The 22004-nt window shown below is 36.1% G+C and overlaps 2 protein-coding genes across 3 annotated transcripts; both read left to right on the top strand.

Annotated features, from left to right (window-relative positions):
- The first annotated feature begins 10169 nt into the window (after positions 1-10169).
- Positions 10170-11814, top strand: gsx1 (GS homeobox 1). Its single transcript, XM_019070433.2, has 2 exons — positions 10170-10815; positions 10935-11814. Exons 1-2 carry the CDS (start codon positions 10437-10439, stop codon positions 11285-11287), a joined length of 732 nt encoding a protein of 243 aa, XP_018925978.2. The 5' UTR covers positions 10170-10436; the 3' UTR covers positions 11288-11814.
- Positions 11815-17893: 6079 nt separating this feature from the next.
- Positions 17894-20953, top strand: LOC109052988 (palmitoyl-protein thioesterase ABHD10, mitochondrial-like). Of its 2 annotated transcripts, none has more exons than XM_042725105.1 (4): positions 17894-18075; positions 18714-18897; positions 19950-20061; positions 20500-20873. In XM_042725105.1, exons 1-4 carry the CDS (start codon positions 17991-17993, stop codon positions 20827-20829), a joined length of 711 nt encoding a protein of 236 aa, XP_042581039.1. In that variant the 5' UTR covers positions 17894-17990; the 3' UTR covers positions 20830-20873. The 2 variants fall into 2 exon arrangements, with proteins under 2 accessions (XP_042581039.1, XP_042581040.1); XM_042725106.1 differs by lacking the exon at positions 17894-18075 and adding an exon at positions 18303-18411 and having other exon boundaries at positions 20500-20953.
- The last annotated feature ends 1051 nt before the right edge of the window (positions 20954-22004 follow it).

Raw genomic sequence — 22004 nt, 5'->3', positions numbered from 1 at the left:
AATATAAAAGGCTATTATGCATAAAAAAAACAATAAGGCAAATAACATATTAATTACATGTTTATTCATATTAATAATTGGCCTGGCTGCAAATTATCACTTAATTTTCAAAACTTAGTGTGAAAAGGGAATGCTAGATAGTATGAGAAGAATAAATCTTTTAAAATCCTGAAGGAAAAGTTCAACTAAAAATGACAATTCTTTTATCATTTACTCCCATGTTGTTCAAGATAGATATTTTAAGATATAAATGTATCCATTTTTTCTATTCTTTTTTTTTTTCATAGAAAAGACAAAAGCCAAACAGGTTTGAAACTACATGAGTGTGAGTAAATAATGACAGAATTTTTCAAGAGACGTATCTACATATATGACAATACTCATTAATCATCCACTGTTAAAGCTAGTTCCCCCTTGTGTTATTTTCAAAATATGGGTAACACTTTATTTGAAGGACCTATCCTTGCTATTGACTAGTTGCTTATTAGCATGCATAATTACTATATTGGCTGTTTATTAGTATTTCTAAACCACATATTAATGCCTTATTCTGCAAGACCATATTTTAGATCCCTTAATCCGACCCTATACCAAGACTTAACAACTTACTAACTTACTAACTATTAATAAGCAGCAAATGAGGAGTTTATTGAGGGAAAAGTCGTAGTTAAAAGTGAGTAAGTGTTCCCTAATCTAAAGTGTTACCAAAATATGTGATCAGGCATATCAATATATAAGTGCCGTTTTCTTTATTCAAATGTTTATGTACAATTTGATATCAATAAATTGTATAATATCACATATGTATGATATACTCTATTATTCAGAATTATATTCACCCCCCTCAATGGTAACTTGTTTAAGACCAGTTAAAGCATTTTATGCAACTGGCCACTGTAACAACCGCCATCGGCCACTGATACACCCATATTTTATCAAGTTTAACTTATAATAATTCAATCATGATCCTTTTATTAATTTGGCACTGGAACAGTAACAGCTCCTAAATTTCCCAAATGTGCTTTGTGTGGTAACAACGAAATTACATAGTTTTATACTAGTCAAATAATTAGTTTATTTAATTAAAAATGAAAAGTTAATTTGATTAAATCAACCTGATACACCTATTACACCAACAATATATATTTTTTGAAATATTAGAAACAACTCTTAAAGTAACAACAGCACATTTTCCATGTTACACTGTAAAAACAGTCAAATCAATTGATTTAAGCGTGGACATCAAATAGCAGGTGATTCCAATCAAACTCCCTCCCATCCGTCATCCTTTAATCCTATCCTGTACCTCCCTTTTGAACCCTCTCTCTACTCCTCCCACTATCTCTTCCCAAAAGATGGACAGAACAAGTGGGAGGCAGATGCTGCAGGACAGGCCATTGAAGGGAAGATTTAAGAGAAAAACACAGAGGAGGTGGAAATGATGAGAAAAGTCAAACACATTTTTCTGTATGCTGCAACCATTTGAGGACCTTCTCGAACCGGTTTTGCTTGGGCAGTCACTCTGAGAGGTGGAAAATGTGGTTTGCATTCCTTGACTTTTGTTGTCCAGGAGTGTTTTGGGCAGTGAAAAAGGAACTGGCTCAAATTGGGAGAACAATAGCGAAACCTCGGATGACAGAACCATCACTGCCGTCCTCAACACTTTGAACAGTCTTGTCAATGGGGACACTGAAGAGGTCTGCATTCTAAACATTGTCACATATGTGTACAAACCTCTTGAAAGAACTTTGCTGACCTGCCTATCTGCCTTTATGGGGGTTCAAATGGCAAAACACTTTCTTTGTGTTGGAGAGTTCATTAAATTCATTGGTTTGACCCACCATTTTTTAAAGACCAAATGTCCACTGAATTGGAAACTAACTTCCATGGATAAAGACAAACCCCTTTTGAAGCATATGTCAGAGCTTTTAACACAAAATAGGGGGGAAAGATGACTTCTTAATTCTTGCTGTACCAGAACTAATGGATTCACATCAAATGGCAATTCAGATTCACAATGAGATATTAAAAATCTTATATATCATCTATCAATCCAACACTATGGTTCCCTGGTTGATTTCATATTGGTTTTATGCCAACACTAGTATGGTTTTCTCACACAAGAATATGAGGAAATTTCCACTTTAGCAAAGAAACTTTGGCACTATTAACAAATTATTTATTTATCAAATTGTTTAATAAATACACTTATTTAAAAAACAAATCTGATGAAATTATTTAATTATAAGACATAGAGACTTGCATTATAAAACCAGTTTTACTCTTTTATTTCATAAACAAAAAATAAATTAAAATGTGCATAATTTTGGAGCTAATTCTTCCAATTTTATCCACACAACTCCTAAATGTTTTTATTTAAATGCAGTTTTGTAGAGAATAAAAATTCATATAAATGTTTGTTTTCATGTGTTTCAGAAAGTTGTTTTTGTGTGTGTAATAAATGTTATGCTATTTCAAATACAATGGCCTCCAATAGTATTGGGACATTCCAAAAATATCTGCAAAAATTATTATAAAACATTTATCTTCAGCTAGCTTTAGTGTCACTTTTGCAATTGCTTTTAACCAACTAGTCTCAATGTGTCAGTGGATGTATGAAGTTAGTTCTCAAGTTTGCACAGGTGTCAGAGACATTATAGACATACATCTGATGTCCAGGAAGTGTCCGAATACCTTTGTCTTTATTTTGACAGTGTATGTATTTTTTACATGCTTGAAAAGTGTGTTTGTGCCAGGGGTGCATTTCCCAAAAGCATCATTAGCTAACTGTGGTTGCATGTTCCATCTAGGTCTTTTGGTAACAACAACTTGTGATCATAGTTGCTTTTGGGATTGGAATGGAAAAATTATAAATTGTTAAAAAAAGTCTCTGTATGAGATCTTGTTTTCCCCAATAGCAGCACAATTAAAATGTGATATTGGTTTTATAGATCAATTAATATTAAGTGACAAAAATTATGTTTCGCCAAAGAAAATGCACATAAAAAATTTCAGGGATTACATTACATTACATTTAGACATTTAGCAGATGCTTTTATCCAAAGCCACTTACAAATGAGGACAATGGAAGCAATCAAAATCAACAAATGAGCAATGATATGCAAGTCCTATAACAAGTCTCAGTTAGCTTAATGCAGTACACGTATGTTAATCATATAATAAAAAGAAAACTGAATAGAAAAAGAATAGAGCAAGCTAGTGTTAGAGGCCTTTTTTGCTTTTGTTAATTATGTAATAAATAAAAAGAAAATGGATAGAATACAAAAAGATTAGAGAAGCTAGTGTTAGTTTTTTTTTTTTTTTTTTTTTAAGAAAATAAGGAGTAAGATTATTAAAATTAAAACAAGATTATTAGCGTAATGTTTAAAAGTAATCCTACATGGTTGAGCAAATGATTCAGTGACCAATTTATATAGTCTATAGCTGCATCTGAATATATGTACTTCCCAACTAAACAGTAGGCGAAAACAGTAATTTGTCCGAATTTGCCATATTCATCAAACAGTTAGGTGTGAGCGATATTGACAAGAAATAATATCTTGAATTTTCTGGGATTTTATTGATAATAATTAGACTATATTTTGCTGAGTGTGTTATTGTGCTTGTACCTTAAGGACTGCTGTGGACAGCTGACTCCTAAAGTTTTTAATATTCTTCATATTCTGTGTGGTGGTCAGTTCACACTGAGAGTAATTAACCTTTTCCAATAAGTTTGAACTTATTTTTACATTTCATGGGCATTTTTACCTTTATAAAGCCATTTTTTTCTAAAAGTGTCCATTATCTTTTAAAGTGAAATTCTTACATTTAATCAGTGAATTATAGGATATTTGGGCTTTTGGAATGTTAATGAGATAATTAAATAAGCTGCATCTGAAGTGGCATTTAGATGTATTTACACACTGTTTAACGCAAGACATGAATGCATTTAACCTGCAATTACAAATGCGTAAATCATGTTTTGATATATTTAATAAATAGGTATAAATAATAAAAGATGTGAATTATATGTGAAATTAAAACCACCAGCAGGTGGCAGCAAGTGACTGTTAATAAGTGAGTCATTGCGACTGAACAGAATCGTTTTAAACGGTTGATTCATTCAGGAACGAAACACCATCATGTGGTTTAGAGACGCAAAACAGCGTTGTGGCTTTGTTTGGAATTATTTTTGTTGTCGAAATAGAGCAAAAACAGGCAATATGGCGTCTAAAACGTAAGTCTCTTAATTAACTTCTTGTTTATTGAACTTTTGTAAAAAATCAATATCGCATTTGTAATCATGGTAATATTTGGAGAAAAACTGCACTCTTTGTGTAAAATTGAATATTAAATATATGTAATGGTATAAATACATACATGTTCTGCCTTCATGTCTAGTTTTTGTGATCATTCTAAATGCATTAAGAATGACTGAATCATACAGTGAAAGAACGCATTCTAATGCGCATGTGCACTAGTAATGTATGCGTACGCTCTAGGGGTGTTTTGAATAGTTTTTGCAAAATACTCCATAATCTCAAATCGCACATCGTTAAAACAACAATTATGATATTATCACAGAAGATATTACACACCCCTACAAAGAGTAGACTTAAAGGTACCTGAATGTCCACCTACTGCCGAGATTATGATAAGCGCATTCAGTGGACACTTTACTATCACATGATGTCATGGGACAGGATTTGTGAATAGCACTGAAATGCGGCAACTGACACTGGAAGGTCGTGACAATCACAACAACATGATGAATGTAGTAGGCTACGTCCTGATTACATTCATACTTACACACGCTCATATTCTTTAAAACATATTTTTTAAAAATAATAAAGTAACTACTTATTCAAAAAAGTACCTATACAAACAGATTGGGATTTCAACCACAGCCAGTCACTTGCTTAATTCCTGAATGAATCAGCCGTTTTGAAAAAAAATTAAAAATTAATTATTGAGTGAATCATTTGACGACTTAGCCTACTTGCTACCACCTACTGGCGGTTTTAATTTCATATATAAATTTTTTTTATTTAAAATGTTATATTTAAAATGTTAACGGTATTATTTATGCATTTTTAACTGCTGTTTGAATCCATTTGAGCTAAACAAATCTATAAATACATCTAAATGGCACTTCAACTTCAATGCAACTTCTGTGTCACCTCTGCAGCACAATAATGGATTTTGTTGGTGTTGATTTCATTTGATTAATAACAGCCCTATAGTATAGTATTTTATTAAATTAATTTGATTAAATTTAAGAATTTGACATAAAAGATGACATATTAAACAAGGTAAAAGCTATTTTAAGAATCAATTTAAGGGCCAGATATCATGGAAAAATTAATTTCTCGAAAATAAATGTCATTTGGTTTGATATCATATTCAGTGACACTTTTGCAATTTTCATTGTGGCTTAAGTGTCCAAAATACATGTAAGGAAATCACTCTCCCAGTGCTAATGGAATTGATGAATAATAAACTGATTTATGAAGTTTTGCATCTGCATTAGCTTGTTAAATAAAAATGGTATAAAATGTTTCCATTCCATCAGTATTACTTTAATGGTATGTAATTAGCTCAAAATTAAGGCTACATTTAATTACCAGTAAATTAAATTTTCATTATTGGGTGATTTTGATGTACTTGAATGACACTTCAATAAGGCCCCTCAGGAAAAATAGTGAGATTAAAAAATAAAATAAAAAAAAAATAAAAAAAAATTCATGGATGCACAGAAAGAAGATTATTTGCATATGTATGTGTTTTTTTCCCATCTGGTTTTTAGCTGTGATGTCTGGTTGGGACTCCTAAGCATAAAATGCACATTTAACAATTTAACACCAGTCTCTCAGTTAGCTATAATGAACTGTAACAAGGGCTGGTGGCTGAGCGGCATATGAAAGATACTTTTCAGAGCTTTTCAGCATCCATCCCTTATAAAAGCAGGGGAACCTGCAGAAGTCTGTGTCATAGCCCCAGGGGTAGATCTAGGAGGGGGACCCACAGACAGCCACAGCGCCCCTTCCAGCTAAGGCAAATCCCAGTGGGACTCTAAATCCTGTTTCACTGTTAGCTCACGACAGATCCCTCCATACAGACAAGTGGGGGCAACAGGACCAGCATGCACTTCAACCTGTCTCTAACCAATACAGTCTCCAACCATGAATAATTCACACCATACGGAAGCCATTGACCCCCAAACCCAATGAACTTAATGCTCACTTAATTTTATTTTATTACTCACAATTGAGAGGAGAGAAAACAAATGGTGTGAAAAAGGAGCCCGGTGAATCTGGCAGCTGCAGGCCTGCAGAACAAAACAACATCCCAGAATAGCCCCAGGCATGACTTGAGTAGCTAAATGGGTTTTTATTATTGATATTTGAAACTTTTGTCAAGAATGAGGTATAAATTCATAAGCATAGAGATTATCAATGATCCGTTTTTTTATTCATACTGTTGTCAGTTTGAAGTTCTGACCATGAACAATTTAACATTACAGCTTTAACTGCAATGAAAAAATGGTGTATAAATAATTTTCACTCAGAAATTCTTAGTAAAGTTTACAAACAACTACAAAGAAAAAGCAACACATTAAATTAAATGTGAAATTTTGAAGTAGAAAAACAGAAACAGTAAAAACATTTAGTCAAATTGTTTACTTATACCTTTGATTTTCTATTATTATTATCATTTATTTTTTATTAAATTTTTCTACAGTGTATCCACTTGTTTTACTTTAATTTAATTTCAAGGTAATGAACTTTCTAAAAATCTTTTTGTTAATGTTATGCATATATATATATATATATATATATATATATATATATATATATATATATATATATATATATATATATATATAATGTGATTATATGCATTATAGAACTATAGAATACATTACAGAATTTGTGTTAGTGTTTGTACATTTTTGTGCTCTTGTGCACATAGTAGTAGATTATAAATAGCCTATTATAGAACTAAAGTAATACAAAAATCCAAATTATATTTAATAATCATCTCTTTCATCACAAATATTTAGTTTCCTTTTATAATAAATTAGTTGACAAACTAATTTATCCAATTTCATGTCATAACTGTACAAAATAATTGCTCGCTTTATTTAATTAAATACGCAGATAAGCCAAACGCACTCCTTGTTGCGCGTCCTAGATGCAACATTTTAACAAGCAACAGTTCGCTTGCGCTTAAAAAGAACACCTCTGGAGGGCAGTGTCCATCTCCTCCGGGGAGGTCAAAGTTATTTGTCGGTCTCCAGTCGAGAGTACAAATGAGGATGAGCTTCCCTGAGCAGAAGCGCTCAAGGGCTGATAAAGAGATCGCAGGTGCTTCGCCATGGGAACTACCGTGACTTATTGTCGATTTTCACTATAAAAGTAATAAACAATTGAATGTTATATTCAGTCAATTTCAAAAATTAGACTGAAATACAAAGCCATGTGCAGCTTGCCCGCATCAAAACCACGAAAGAGATCTTTTAATATCTAAGCTGTTTCTGCAATGACATCAAACGGAGAACAGAAGAGGTTTCAGATCTCACCCATTTCTCAGATTGTGCTTAGCCTGCACCATGCGCTCTTAAAACGAGCTCGAAACATTTCTCATCGAATTCTTTAGAATAGGACCTGCTCTCATTTGTTTCTATTTTTACCCCCTAATGAATTCAGGAGAACTAGCTCATGTGCTATGACATGAGCAATCTCTGAGCAATGAAACGATCTTCTTGTGGGGGTTTTATAGCCTTAACAAATCCCCAAGGAGACTCTAATGGCTGTAATTGATGTTATCAAAATAAAGCAAAATGTCTTGATATTAAGCCCGCTTTACATTATAATAACATCATCAAGCCATTTGGTAATTATTTACTAGGAAAAAACAAGGTCTGGTGGGGCACGGGTGGTGAAGCTACTCTCCAATTAGTTAATGGTGAGCGCCTGGCATGCGGTGTCGAGGAAAATGAAAGGCTTAATCCCCCTATCTCACCATTCCTCTTTCACTCCCTATCGGATAACAGGCTCTTGTCCGTGTGACTCTGTACCTGCCGCTTGTTTAAGGGTTTAATTGCTCCTAATTTGTCCGGCAAAGACCTGCTATTACGGTGCTGCAAAGTTGCAACAAAATTATACCCCTTATGTGAGTCGAGTGGTGATTCCAGTGGAGTGAGGTTCGGACGAGGGTCCCTCGTCATTTTCCAGAAAATAAAACAAATGGCTGGACCTATACAGTCCATTACCAGGCTCGAGGCTTGGTTCTGAACACAAGAGCTTTCTATTAAGCGAGCCGGCTCGGTTCCGGGGATATACAGAAAGAGGGCAAGAATAATTGTTGCATTTGTCAAGAACCATCAGTGTTACCCGGACTGATATTAGCAGTGTTGGACGTATGTATAGGTCATACGTATACTCGCTGAGTAGCTACGGTCCAATAAACTGCACAGTTGCACGATCTGGTGTTTTGGTTGCCTCCATCATCCATCCATCTATCCATCCATCCGTGGCGCGCATTTAGCGATTGTCAAAGCTTTCACTGAAAGCGTGGTTTGTAAATCTGTCATTCAGAATTTTTTGTTTGTTTGTTTGTTTGTTTCTAGACTATTCTAGTGTTAAAAAAAGTAAACTACGAATTTCCGTGAAAGAATTAAAATTACGTTTAAAACGCCGAGTATAACTAACCTTTCGGATAATGTTTACATTTATCCTAAACAGCAGAGACGCAACAATTTTGTTGTCATGAGAATGATGTATACGAATGCATGTAGCCTATAGCTAGGCTACTGAAATTCTATTTATTTTAGTGACGTTTGTTTCTGTTTTAATTGTCTGTTATGTTACATTCTGTGTCTTAATGTGTTAATGACGTCTATGGCTACTCGCCATATAATGATTTTTTTCGAACTTTAAAATATATTCCAAATAGAACGTTAAACGCACGTTTCGCTGTTTACTCACACATTAGCATCTCCTTTTCCTTTGAACATCTTGTTTAGCAAACCTAAAGTGAAAGAAAATGTTTTCCTATTACTTAATTCAATCAGGGCGCGGCGGGCAGGGGCTTTCACTCGCCGTGCATTCGGGCCCTCACTGACAGAGTCGGCTTTGTGCCACTTTGTCCGCCGCTGTCACACACTTTAATTCGAGCCTTTCTCTCTCGCATTGAAAACTCTCCACAATGACATTCAATAAGGGCTGGGAGAGTGAAAACCTGGTTATTTTTATATATTCCTTCCCGGACTCTGCGGGGGCCAGCGCGAAGGAATTAATCACTGTTTTTTAACCTCATCGCTTTGAGGTTGTGACGCGACGCGTCTTCTTCCTTCTTCTTCTTCTTTTTTTTAGCTAATGGAAATTATACATTTCCCTCAGAATGGATACACATCCTTAAAACTCATATTGTAACAATATAGTTATATACTAATTGTAAAATAATAATAGGCTAATAGTAATAATAATAAATAAACAAATAATATACTTTCTGATGTGCGCATCCAAAACAGAGATTTGCATGTAGGCTATTGTAATTTGATTTAGGCTATACATTAAGTATTGTAATGTAATGTTGTCCTGCATATAGATAAAACAATGAAAACGAACATAGACTTAAAGGGGGGGAAAATAAATAAACCCTAAATATAAAAATATCAGAAGAATGATATCTGAAGTAAATTTTTTGGTTCGAGAAGGCAAAGAGCAAAGAGTCCCTGCAAAAACAAAACCTTTATCAGATACTGACAGCTGTGTTCTTTCTTAACTAAATGTTATGTCAGTATCTTAAATAGACTACTATAATGCAATCCTATTTTTGAAACCCTCTCTCAGAAACAAGTCGTTTAATTGTTTTAATAGTTAATGATGGGCTGAGTTGCAGGTGGAACTGGGCCGATGAGCCTTGTGACATACGTCATATGTACCGAATGTCTAATGAGTTCACGCAGAACAAATTACGAACCTCTTTGAATGAAATTAATTAAAAGAGCAATAGTGTCAATGTGATCGCGTGAGAAAGAAAATAAAGTTTAAAGCGACACTAAAGAGTAATAGTATAAAAGGAGTGGAAATTTTAAAAGGGAGAAGGGGCAGTACCGCCTCTTGCAGTGTGGGTGGGGCTGACAAGAATAGACTACATTATGCAGTTCATTTAGTTAACAAGTGAAATAATAGGGAAGCGTGCAGAGTGAATGCCGAGAGAAAAGGCACAAAACCCTATTGAGAGCTCTCAGCCGCTAGTAGCGTAACCGTCACATGGGCGCACTGGCTCTCCAACTATTTAAGCAGGAACACTTTCTCTTCAGCACCATTCCGCCATCCAGCCTTGGGTACACATCCTAGTACGAGACTGACAAAGAGAAACTTTTACGACCTCTCAGACATTAGGTGAAGAAACTCAGGGCAGCCAAGATGCCAAGATCGTTTCTTGTGGATTCCTTGATTTTGAGGGAGAACAGCGAAAAGGGAACCGAGAACAGCCCGCCGTTATTTCCTTACGCCGTGCATCCTTCTCATCCTTTCCACGGTCTCTCCGCCGGCTCATGCCACTCTCGAAAAGCGGGGTTGCTGTGCTTTTGCCCGCTGTGCGTCACGTCTCAGCTTCACCCCTCGCCTCCAGCTCTCCCACTCATCAAGGCTTCCTTTCCTGCCTTCGGCTCCCAATACTGTCACACGGCGCTCTCCAGACAGCACTCCACGTCTAGCGGCGTAAACCTCAGCGGCGGCTCGGGGTTATACCAAGCCACATACCCAGTTCCAGATCCACGACAGTTCCACTGCATATCCATAGGTAAGTAGGTTGTGACTGGCGTCAGTCACCGTAAAAAGTCTACTTTTGTAATTAATTTCTGTTTAAATGTCACCCGTGTCAACAAATGTATTTGAACTCTTTTTTTGTCTCTTCTACAGAGAATAACAGCAGTCAACTTCAGAGCAGCAAGCGCATGCGTACTGCGTTCACCAGTACGCAGCTCCTGGAGTTGGAAAGAGAGTTCACCTCCAACATGTACCTGTCGAGACTTCGGCGCATAGAGATCGCGACTTACCTCAATCTGTCCGAGAAACAAGTCAAGATCTGGTTCCAAAACCGCCGCGTCAAGCACAAAAAAGAAGGCAAAAGCGGCTCCCACAGGACGGGATCGCACAACTGCAAGTGCTCGTCTGCCCTGTCCTCCGCCCGGTGCTCTGAGGAGGAAGATGACCTCCCCATGTCACCTCCGACATCAGAAAAAGAGGACGCAGATCTGTCCGTAAGCCCATGAACCTCATGACCACCACCTCAAAAGACTCCGTACGCCACACCAGTGGAATCTTGAATGCAGCCAAAAAGCGACGGTCTCTGCGTGCGCCGTCACCTGTAAATAGCGAAAAAGAAAGAAAAAACAAAAAAACAAAAAGAAAAAAAAAACACTTTATATATGTTAGGGGTCTGCGTATCCCTCTAATGTTGTATATTTGTATACATGTTCTATGTTTGTAGTTTTTTTCTGAAAACAACTTAAGCCAATAGTTACGCATTCAAATACATTTCCTGTCACCCAAAGTTTTTTTTATTTTTTTATTTTATCTGTGTTATCAGCGGTCCAAACTTAATTTGTACTTTTTTATTATTATTATTAATTTTTAAGATATTCAGTTGTTTTGTTTGTATGGATGGTGAGTACAGGGTAGCTTTAAGCACATTTTGGGGACGGAATGGAAATATGTTTGTTATTGTACTTTTATTGTAATGAAAATATTTATTTATTTAAAAAACCTTAATGCTGAAAATAAAGAATATTTCTTAGTGACAAAATGTCTCATTTCAGTTGGTTTATCCATTACACCTGTCATACTGATTTTTAATGTTAGAAAGCCACAAATTACGTTCTCTTTTTACCTCTAATAAGACTGAGTCTTCCAAGGTTATAAGTTTTAATTTAAGGTTTAATTGCCTGTGCATGCAGCACAATTCTTATAGTTCTGAAGCATTTTGTAATATTCCGCTTAAAACTTTCAACATGTTATTTGAAAGAGCGCACTGCTAAAATAGGGGATGAACATTCTGGAAAGGATGCAAAAGATGCACAAGTTTTGCGCATCAGCATATGCTCAATCATGACTGCAATAATAATAAATATTTTATAAATACGATGGGATCACGTTGCAATGATAATTGGGGGACAAGCTTCCATAAAACGTGTCCAATAAAAGGTTTAATATTCTGCATTTTTATATTAATGTATTATATATAAGACGTATCTCTCCATATAAGTCTTCGCCATGGGAAAACCTTAAGGCGTAATTTAATAAAGCTCACCAAGATGACCAGCGCGTGTTAAGCGCGCGCCAAGTCGTTTTAATAAACATTTATAAGGTCTTTAAAGGGATGAAACAGGAGTGTCTGTGACCGTCTGTAAAAGATCACTAGGATGTCTGTTTAAGTAAAGATAACTACTGATAAAAGACAGATATAACGTTTATACAAAATTCTGACTTTTAAAACACTCTAGTTTGGGAACGCTGAGAGTATGAACGCTTATCTAAATTACAGATTCTCCGTGCCTCTATATTTACAACTCAAGTGCATCGGTATAGATCTCCGTCAAGAAGTCCAAAGAAGCGCGTATTCATCGGGTTCCCTGTGGTATTCCCTGGGGACGCAGCTGAAAGCGCCTGGTGTCCCCCAGGCGCGGGGCCTCTCCGTTAAACACTGAGCCATTTAGCGCACGGTTCTTAACAGTCTCGTGAGAGCGGGTTAATAAAACGCAAAGTAGTGTATTAATACACAGACAATAATGCGCAAATGAATAAAATATGCGAGTCAACGAGACAGATTAATCGATGTTTGTATTTAAATTTATTTAAAGGGGTCTAGACGGACACTTGGTGATGATGGAGATTATTGTGTTTGGATGTTGCGTTTGTGATCGGTGCTATAAGCAAAAGAGTTATTTTATTATGTGCATTTCAGAAACAAAAAAACATGTGTCTATGATATGAATTGATAATTTACTAAATAATTAATTAGTTCATACGATATAACTTTTTTTTTTTTTTGCTCAATGTCTCCTAAATGAACTATAATTCCAGTCTACTTTAGAAACGGATTCCTTTAATAATTTAGAAACATGCGTGTGCTCTGCGGGGAAAAAATATAATAAAATACATGCTATTTTATTTATGCGAAAAGGCCATTCCACGCTTTTTTACTTTTCAACTTCTTTTGCGCACCAGTACTGGAGCTCAGATTGAATTAATTTTTAGTAACGCACTAGCACATTCTAGGATGCAGGTCTCGACGCGCCCTACTCCATTACCATGGCGCTTTAAATCTTCATTAAAATCATAGAAATTGGTTTTAAATGTTGTTTCCTTTGCTGGGAATTTATCATCAGCCATCGGTGTCAACAAAGGACCTGGTAAGATCAGCACATTTACTAAATTATTCCAGTCATTGTGTCCTCGGGATACTGCACTGCTCTTGGAAACGCTCGTTTAATTGTTCACTTAAACATTTTAACAAAACTCTAATATTTGCATTTGTGAAGATATAGGATTAGGCCATTTTGTTAATTACACCATACAGTCTCATTTTGCACCGTGAGTCCTCTGCAAAGCGCCCTTTATCCATTCAATAGCCCGAGGGTACGCGCCCTGGGGGAGTTTTAAGCCTGGTGCTCAAAATTCTCAATTTATTTATTCTTAATTTTGCGCCGATCAATTCATTGAAGCAAAAAGGGCTACAGTGTCTTTTTAGGGGAAGAAAAGCGAATTGTTGACGTGACCCTGACAGGGGCTGCTGAGAGGGCTTGCCTGACGCTCGAGGGCCGCTTGAGTCAACAGACCCCCATCTAGCAGACTCGCCCTTGTCTTTCTTCCAACTAATTTTTCATTTACGGCTTTTCTTAGACTTGTCTCTTATCTATCAGATTAAAAGAGCAGCTTGTAACAAATCAGTCTGCCTGATTTACAAGAGCATTAAAAGCGGACAAAAGAGGCAGGCCGTCAGTACCTGAGTCTGGTAGACGGTGAGGCGCTGCAGCTGATTCGATGAGTTGAAAATGCGCACGAAACAAAATACTTGAATCCTGAAAAAGAGCCTTTGTATGTTTCTTTAGAAATCAAGCAATTCTGCATGACAAAGGACAATTAATAAGCCGTCTTTTCACGACCAGCAGCTGGTTTCCCTGTCAAGGAAAAGTTGGAAAAAATTCGGACTGAATGCGCGCAAAAGCCCTTTGCGCGCAGACAGCTACCCAAGGTGACCCATTTGGCACAGTTAAAATAAGCAGGCTAAAGCAAAAGCGAGGGAACTGTCAAAAACATTTAAGCTGGAATATCTTGAAATTGCAAATCCCTTTATGTGGAGGGACGCTGCCGATCTGGGTTAGACGTACAATGGAGGTGGTTAAGTTGGAGAGGCTTTGGAAACGGACACGTGGCCTCTCAATGAGAGCTTCTTGGGAATCGCGTGGCTCGCAGCGCGTCTACAAACTTTTAACGAGATTTAAACTTGATATTTTCCCAGATTCTAAAAGAATGATTTAGTTACAGATGGAGTTAAATAAGAAACGATAATAAAAATAAATAAATAATTACACTATATTAACTTTAATAAATGTAAATTTACTTATTAATCCGCATGTGGCAGTGACCCGCTGTAGCTTCTCCCTTTATCAATTTCTTCTACAAACATTAAACGAGATTTAAACTTTATATTTTTTCAGATTCTAAAAGAACGAGTTAGTTACAGATGGACTTAAAGATTATACGATAATAAAAATAAATAAAAAATACACTATGCTATCTATAAATGTAAATTTACTTATTAATTCGGCATGTAGCAGTGACCCGATGTAGCCTCTCCCTTTATCAGTTTCTTCGAAAAAATAAAAAATATATATTTTTGTACAAGTTCAGACTCAAAATCACATAAAGTTAAAAATTCGAGCGAAATGCAAAATTTCAATTAAACAGTTATAGTCCCCATTCGTTATGTAGGTGTATAATATTTTAAATATGTTAATAATGGACCTTTTTTCCTACTCTGGAAATCTGTCAGTTTCTGGATACGTTTTGTGTAGATAAGCAGATTTTGAAAGTTTTAATATATATTACGGTAGCATGTCTCTAAAGAGACTTGTCATATAGCCTAGTGGTTTTGGCAATAAACAGCATTTCTTTTTTTCCACTGCTTGGTAACAGTAGAACATCACCAATGCTGTTTTTCTTCTTCAAACTTTTGAAGAAATTTGCTTTTGAACTAAGTATGATATTCCTATACCTTTGAAATAAAGTTTCAAATACAGTGGGAATAAATTATGATTATTTTCCCCTATCCAGTCAGGAAATTCAATAGTACCCAACTGACCTTGTAAGAGCAGCTTACCAGCACTTTATCTTTTACCCAAATTTGCGCATATACAGAAAAAGGAAAATAACCTCAGGAAACATCTAATAAAATATTCCTTAATATAGTATCGCAACTACACTTCTCTCAAAGAGAGAAAAGTGTGACAGGCTTAACACAGGGCTAAGCATTCGAAACTTAAAATGAATTCATTGTTTATAAGTGAGCGTTTTACTCAGTGTCACACAGTTTTGATGTTGTTCATGCAGAATTTAATCACTCCATACCACAGAGACAATACGAGGGAGAGAGACTGCTATTCGAATCTGCACCTGCAATGTCAAGAGGTCAAGAAATAATGAACAGGGCTGACTTAGAACTGCGCTTTCAAGTGTTAACTCTTGTAAACTGATATAAAGAGACAAGACATAGAATAATGCTTAAAAAAAGCACACACTCGCGTATCCGCCTGTATGTTTTCAGCGGCGCTGTCCAAACTTTCACAGCCTTCTAAATTCTCTTTTTGATTGAATTTTGCACAGTTAAACAGTTCCAGCCACCTCCTACCCCCGGTGCCATTGATGTCTTTCTGACCTGATAAAATGCGCTTGGCTGCCGTCAAATGGGCCAGCTTTGCCTGTTCACATTTAAATATGGGAATTAGTCATGAGCCCTGTCACAAGCAGCAGAAATTGCTAAATTGTTGGCCTCTTTTCAGCGACGAGAGCGCTGGGGTCTGCATTCATTAGATTGAATTTAGCGTCGAGGTGAGAGACCTCTGTGGCTGTCTTTTACGGGATGTCATAACAAGGAATCGTTCTGGAAATGAGGGGGCGTGCGCAAAAGAGAAGAGGAGGGGGTCGTCGTCACCGGTTGGAAGCGGCATCTTTTCGGTTTGAAGCGGATTCTGTCATAAGTTGAACAAATGAACTCACAAACACTTCTGAGGGTGGGCACAGTGTATAAGTGAGGCATGGAAACACAATTAATGTAGCTCATGTCACTTTCAAGAGCTTTTGATAGCCGACCGACAGTTAGATATAATCTAACAATCGCAGCAACCACATTTTAATGACAAAATGTATATTCAAAATTGCAGAGCGCCACACGTCACGGTTGGCCACTTCAGAAGAGTCTCTCTCTCTCTCTCTCTCTCTCTCTCTCTCTCTCTCTCTCTCTCTCTCTCTCTCTCTCTCTCTCGATTACGCCCCATTCTCTAGGCCTGAAGTTAATGTAGCAACTTTTAAAAACATACACTGATACGAGGTATTCTTCAGTGTAACCTTCAAGACCTTTCTGTCATTTTGTTGCAGTTCTTTTTTTGATGTTAGGAAGTTACCACATTTTTTATTATTGTGTCAAATAACTGTAGTAACTGTGGCGGAAAATATGATTAGCCTACCGTGGCAATTAAACAAGGGGTCTCTTTCTCTCCTGCTGACTCATTGTCTGTCTACCATTCATAAAACGACTAAACATTTTTTAAACCAACTTCACATGCATGCAGAAATATACGCAGAGACAGAAATGTAAAGTTTAATCAGATAACGACTACAAATTATAAACTCAAACATCAACAGCTTAACGGCAACTTAACTAACAAAATGAGCATGTTACAGCCTAAATGTATCTGCCAACCACTTTATTTCTAATAGGGAAATTTAGGTGAAATCATTACCTGAACTTCCGTTAGTAGGCTGCTGTCATTCTCTCTGCCCAGTGCCCATGTATCTCCTGGTACATCAGTCTTCAGGCGCAGTGCCAGCTCAAGCTTGAGAGAGAGGAACACTTGCTTTTGCAGTGGAGCTGCAGCGCCACCTGATGGTATACTCAAAAATCTATCTATCCACTCTAACTCTTTACATTGCCAAAGCATTGTTAACACTAAATTACATACATGCACATTTACATAGATTTACAGAAAAAAAGGTTAAAATATCAATGAGAGGAAATGATTGTCAATCAATCAATCTGTCTGTCTGTCTATCCATCCTTCTCTCCGTTCGTCCGTCTGTCTATCTATCTATCTATCTATCTATCTATCTATCTATCTATCTATCTATCTATCTATCTATCTATCTATCTATCAGTCTATCTGCTGTCATTGGTAGCATTAAATTACATACATGCACATTTACACAGATTTATAGGCTATATATAAAAATAAAAAAAAGGAAAAAGAGGAAAACAGCAAAAAGTACACAGCGATTGTCCATATATCTATCCACCCATCTCTCTGTCTGTCTGTCTCTCTGTCAGGATTCAAATGGCTTTATTCATGGGAAAGTATTTAGATTGCCAAAGCATTGATTAAATTACAGACTTTCACATCCACATTTACACAGATCTACATAAAGCTAAAATATAAAAAATATAGGCTATAAAAATATTATTATAATAATCTAAAAAAAATAATGGTAAGGAAACGGCAACATTAGAGCAATCCGATTCCACATTTACACAGATTTACAAAAAATAAAAATAAGTTAAAATAGTAATAAGAAGAAAACAGCAAATCAATCTATTTAGCTATCTCCTCGACTGTAGGCGGCAGTGATGTGCAGTCAGGGTTCAGATTGCTTCAGGACACTATTCGGGCTGGATTCTCGTGTCTCCGCAGAAAGCGGGGCAGTATGGCGTTAACTGTGCTGAGAAATTGCTCAAAGGTTCTTAAAATAAACGTCCAGAAATTCACCGCTCTCCAGCACGTTTCTACGGGTAAGCTGAGCCCTTGCAAAACGTGATTATGCAAGACCTTCGATGTGTTGCGGCCAGGGGGCGTTATAAATGTGGAGGTGTGGCCAGCGTGTCTGGATCAACATACGTGTTTTTGTAGTAGTTTCAGTTTTCCTATCGCACTGTAAATGCTCTGATTATAACATTATGGTGTTTTGGTGTAACTCACCGTTTTCGATTTAGTGATTTATAGTGTAAACTAAAGTGGAGCTAGCAAGGCCGAAGATTGCAAACCTGCTCTGGACATGGCTGATACAACAGAGGAGAAACCATTTGTTTTTGATGTCCTGTCAAAGCGCCACCAACGACAATTATTAAGTGAATAATTTTTTATAGTACTAGTGCTTTTAAGGAAGAAAAAGTATAGTGTACAAATCAATGCAAGAGAACAGATCAATCGTGTAGACCTCTGTTTTGGCAAGAATTACAATATAGGATACTTTGTTTCAAATCTTTGTAAAAATAAATGCTTTTTCGGTAGATGTAGAATTCAGTAGAATGTAAAATATGTAAAGATTATCACTCTCATATTGCCTTGCATGTACTGTTAAAATGACAACTGATGAATATACACCATAAAAAGAGATCATGAAACCATAAATGTTTTTGCTGTGTTTTAGGTGTTCGACACAAGACCACGATTCAGTATGCTACACGGCCCGATTTACCAAAGCTGGCCTACAGGAAACTGAATGGGAAGAGTCCTGGAGTGGTTTTCTTGCCTGGGTTTGCCTCTGTCATGGGTGGACAGAAAGCAGAAGCATTAGAAGAGTTCTGCAAGTCTTTAGGTCACTCATACCTCAGGTAATTATCACTAGAGATAAACATAAGTCATTTGTAATCAAGTACTTTTAAAAATAAAAAAACAAGGTGTTGAGTACTTACATTTTTTTTTACCAAGATGTGATTTGTTCAAATACCAGAGGGAGGGAGGATTTTGTTATATTAAAATATGATTATATTTTATAATAATCTTACAAAGTTACAAATCTTCCAGGCAGATTTGTAACATCTTTAGGTGTTCGGAACCTCTTAATCATTGCCCTGATGGTGGAAATGGGGATTTTCAATGCTTTAGCTGTTTTCTTACAGCCACTTTCTATTTTGTGAAGATGAACAATCTTGTTCTGTACATCAGAGCTATATTCTTTGGTTTAACTCTTTGTGATGGATAATTAAGGGAATTTGGCCTTTGTGTTCCTCATATTTATAAACCTGTGGAACATCACCCTGGTGTGCTAAAAAATTTAAATATGAATAGGAATATACTTAAGAGATATTTTACTCATAAGAATTTCTAGGGGTGCCAATAATGGTAGCCAACATGCATTGGAGAAAAACATTTATTTCATAATGTGAGTTTCCCCCCATTTTCAGTTGTTTTACTTCTATGAAAGTTTAGAATTTTGTGAATTTTTTGAATGAAAGATTTTAAAGAAAGAGATTTCTTTACACATAAGCTTTGCTTATATTTACCTAGGGTGCCAATATTAGTGGGTGGCACTGTAATATGGCAAAAATTACAATATTAATTCATATACTTACCCTAAGACTGAATCTGTAACATATTTTTTTAAAGGGGTGGTTGATTATGATTTCACTTTTTTAACTTTAGTTAGTGTGTATTTTTGCTGTTAGAGCATAAACAATGTTTGCAAAGTTACAACACTCAAAGTTCAATGCAAAGTGAGATATTTTCTTTTAGAGAAATCACAGTTTAAGGACTACAAATAAAGAGTAAATCATCCCGGTGGTCCAGAAGTGGAAATAAAATCAGTGTCACTATAATCAGTGTACAGTATCTATGTTTCCATCCTCCTATTTTTATGCTGTTGTGATAAATGTACTTCCTCTAGGTTTGACTATTCTGGCTGCGGGGCATCTGAAGGGGAAATGGGTAACTACAACATTGGTGCCTGGAAGAAAGATGTCCTGTATGTACTGGATGAACTAGTAGAGGGGCCCCAGGTGAGTGGATTAACAGCAGGACAACACTGGATAGTCTGGACAAATTGAATTTTACTTTAAATTGAAAAATTGAATTTGACCAAATATTGTTTTACACAAATATCCCTTCGATTAATTGAATACAAATTAATCAAATTATATACATAACAAAAGTAAAATCAACTCTAGCCTAGACTTATTTTGCCATGAGATGATGTCTACAGGAAGCAGTCAGCTTCCATGTTTATTTCAGCATAAGTAATCCGGGGAATGTTTAAACTTTATATCTGATAGAAAATGACATGTTTGCCTTAATTTTAGATCAACTTTCCCTAGCACAGGACTGATATGACCAGTATCCCATGTTGACATTGCTGTTCTCCACTATAGAAAGGTTCTGACAAGTGTTTGTTAAAATACCTTTTTTGACTTAAATTGAGTTTTTCTTTCGTGCTCAAGATTCTGGTGGGCTCCAGCATGGGTGGGTGGCTGATGTTGCTAGCTGCTCTTGCACGGCCAGAGAAGACAGCTGCTTTAGTGGGCATCTCAACTGCTGCAGATCACTTCGTCACTGCCTTCAACTCCCTGCCAATAGAGGTACGAAAATCTTCAATGTCGTTTTGTAAACATTTGAACATTTTGAATATTGGTAAACTACTAATAATAAAACCAGTAATTTGTTCCAAATTGTGTACTTATGTAAATGTAATTAATGCCACTTTACAGGAACATATCACTAGCTATGTTTCCATCAACCTGTTTTTATGCGCATTTTGGAATATCGCATAAAAAAAAACACTGGATGAAAAAGACAAGATGCGCATAAATTCTAAAACTTATGCACACAATTGAGTAGGATAAACTTTTTATCTGATAAGAAAAAATGCGCATAAACTACAATGGAAACACATTTACTGAATAAATTTCACCATGCGCATCGAAAAAGTCATGTGACTTTGCACTATGAGATGGGATAACTTGACTAACCAGTGGACCGATTTTGTTCACAGCATCTGTATGTTGTTTTGGTCGTTCTGATATGTCTGAGCAAAGTCGGCCATCAAAGTAAGTCTGTATAATAACTGCCTTAGATGACTGCGTTCCCAAACAGCTTGCATCCACCTCCGAAAGCAATGACCGCATTTATTGTGCTACATCTTCTCGCTCTGAGGCACAAGTAATTTATATATATGAAATTTTTATTTATTGGCTTCTATTTTAATTTGAGATGTTTAGTGCCAGTTTATCAGGAAGTGATGGCTGCTCGCTCTAAAGTTAATCTAGATAAGTGTGCGCTATTAGGAGCATATCCAAGTGTTTGTGTGGATGCTATCTGTGCGATAACTAGCATTTCTTTCTGATAACTGTGGAAACATAACCCTATCATTTTTGCTCATACAGATAAAATTAATGCATCATTCGAAACTGTAAAGGGTCTACTTTTATTTCTGTACACTCACAATATTAACAAAATGGTGTGGTTTTGTAAAATAAAGAAACCAAAAAGGATGCTCTTTTTGCCGTCTCCGGTTAAGCATGGAATAGGTTATAAAGGCTCATTACGGTTTACTTCTTGCCCTAGTTGTACATGTAAAGACGGACGTCATTCTAGTAGAAATTATCGTGAAATGCTCCTAAAATGTTCCTAAGCAGATTGCATTTTAGGATTGCTTGTGATTTGGTCTTAGTGACTTAGGAGTCCTCTTTTCTACCCTTAACTTTTCACAGATTTAGATGCTGATTTAAGAAATAAAATATTTTGTGAAATACTCTTAGAGCAAAAATCCTACAATTAGAACTGACATTCCCATTATTTAGAAAACAATTTCTTCTAAATCTGCAAAGTATTAGCTACACTTAGCCCTGCCACTTTGGAACAATATTAATAGTGAAAAGTACTATACAGTTAAATTTAAATATTAAATTAAAAAAGGTCTTCTTTTTTTTTTTTTAGCTTTAAGCAG

Source organism: Cyprinus carpio, chromosome B5 (assembly GCF_018340385.1).
Source record: "Cyprinus carpio isolate SPL01 chromosome B5, ASM1834038v1, whole genome shotgun sequence".
Lineage (NCBI taxonomy): Eukaryota > Metazoa > Chordata > Actinopteri > Cypriniformes > Cyprinidae > Cyprinus > Cyprinus carpio.
Note: the sequence above shows the minus strand (reverse complement) of the source record. Positions and strands in the feature narration are given on the sequence as shown.

Excerpts from the sequence above, each read along its gene's own strand:
- LOC109052988 (XM_042725105.1), top strand. The coding sequence starts at position 17,991 with ATGGCGTTAACTGTGCTGAGAAATTGCTCAAAGGTTCTTAAAATAAAC. Across the intron at positions 18,898-19,949 it reads TTAGGTCACTCATACCTCAG|GTTTGACTATTCTGGCTGCG; the intron begins GTAATTATCACT and ends TACTTCCTCTAG. Across the intron at positions 20,062-20,499 it reads AACTAGTAGAGGGGCCCCAG|ATTCTGGTGGGCTCCAGCAT; the intron begins GTGAGTGGATTA and ends TTCGTGCTCAAG.
- gsx1 (XM_019070433.2), top strand. The coding sequence starts at position 10,437 with ATGCCAAGATCGTTTCTTGTGGATTCCTTGATTTTGAGGGAGAACAGC. Across the intron at positions 10,816-10,934 it reads GTTCCACTGCATATCCATAG|AGAATAACAGCAGTCAACTT; the intron begins GTAAGTAGGTTG and ends TCTCTTCTACAG.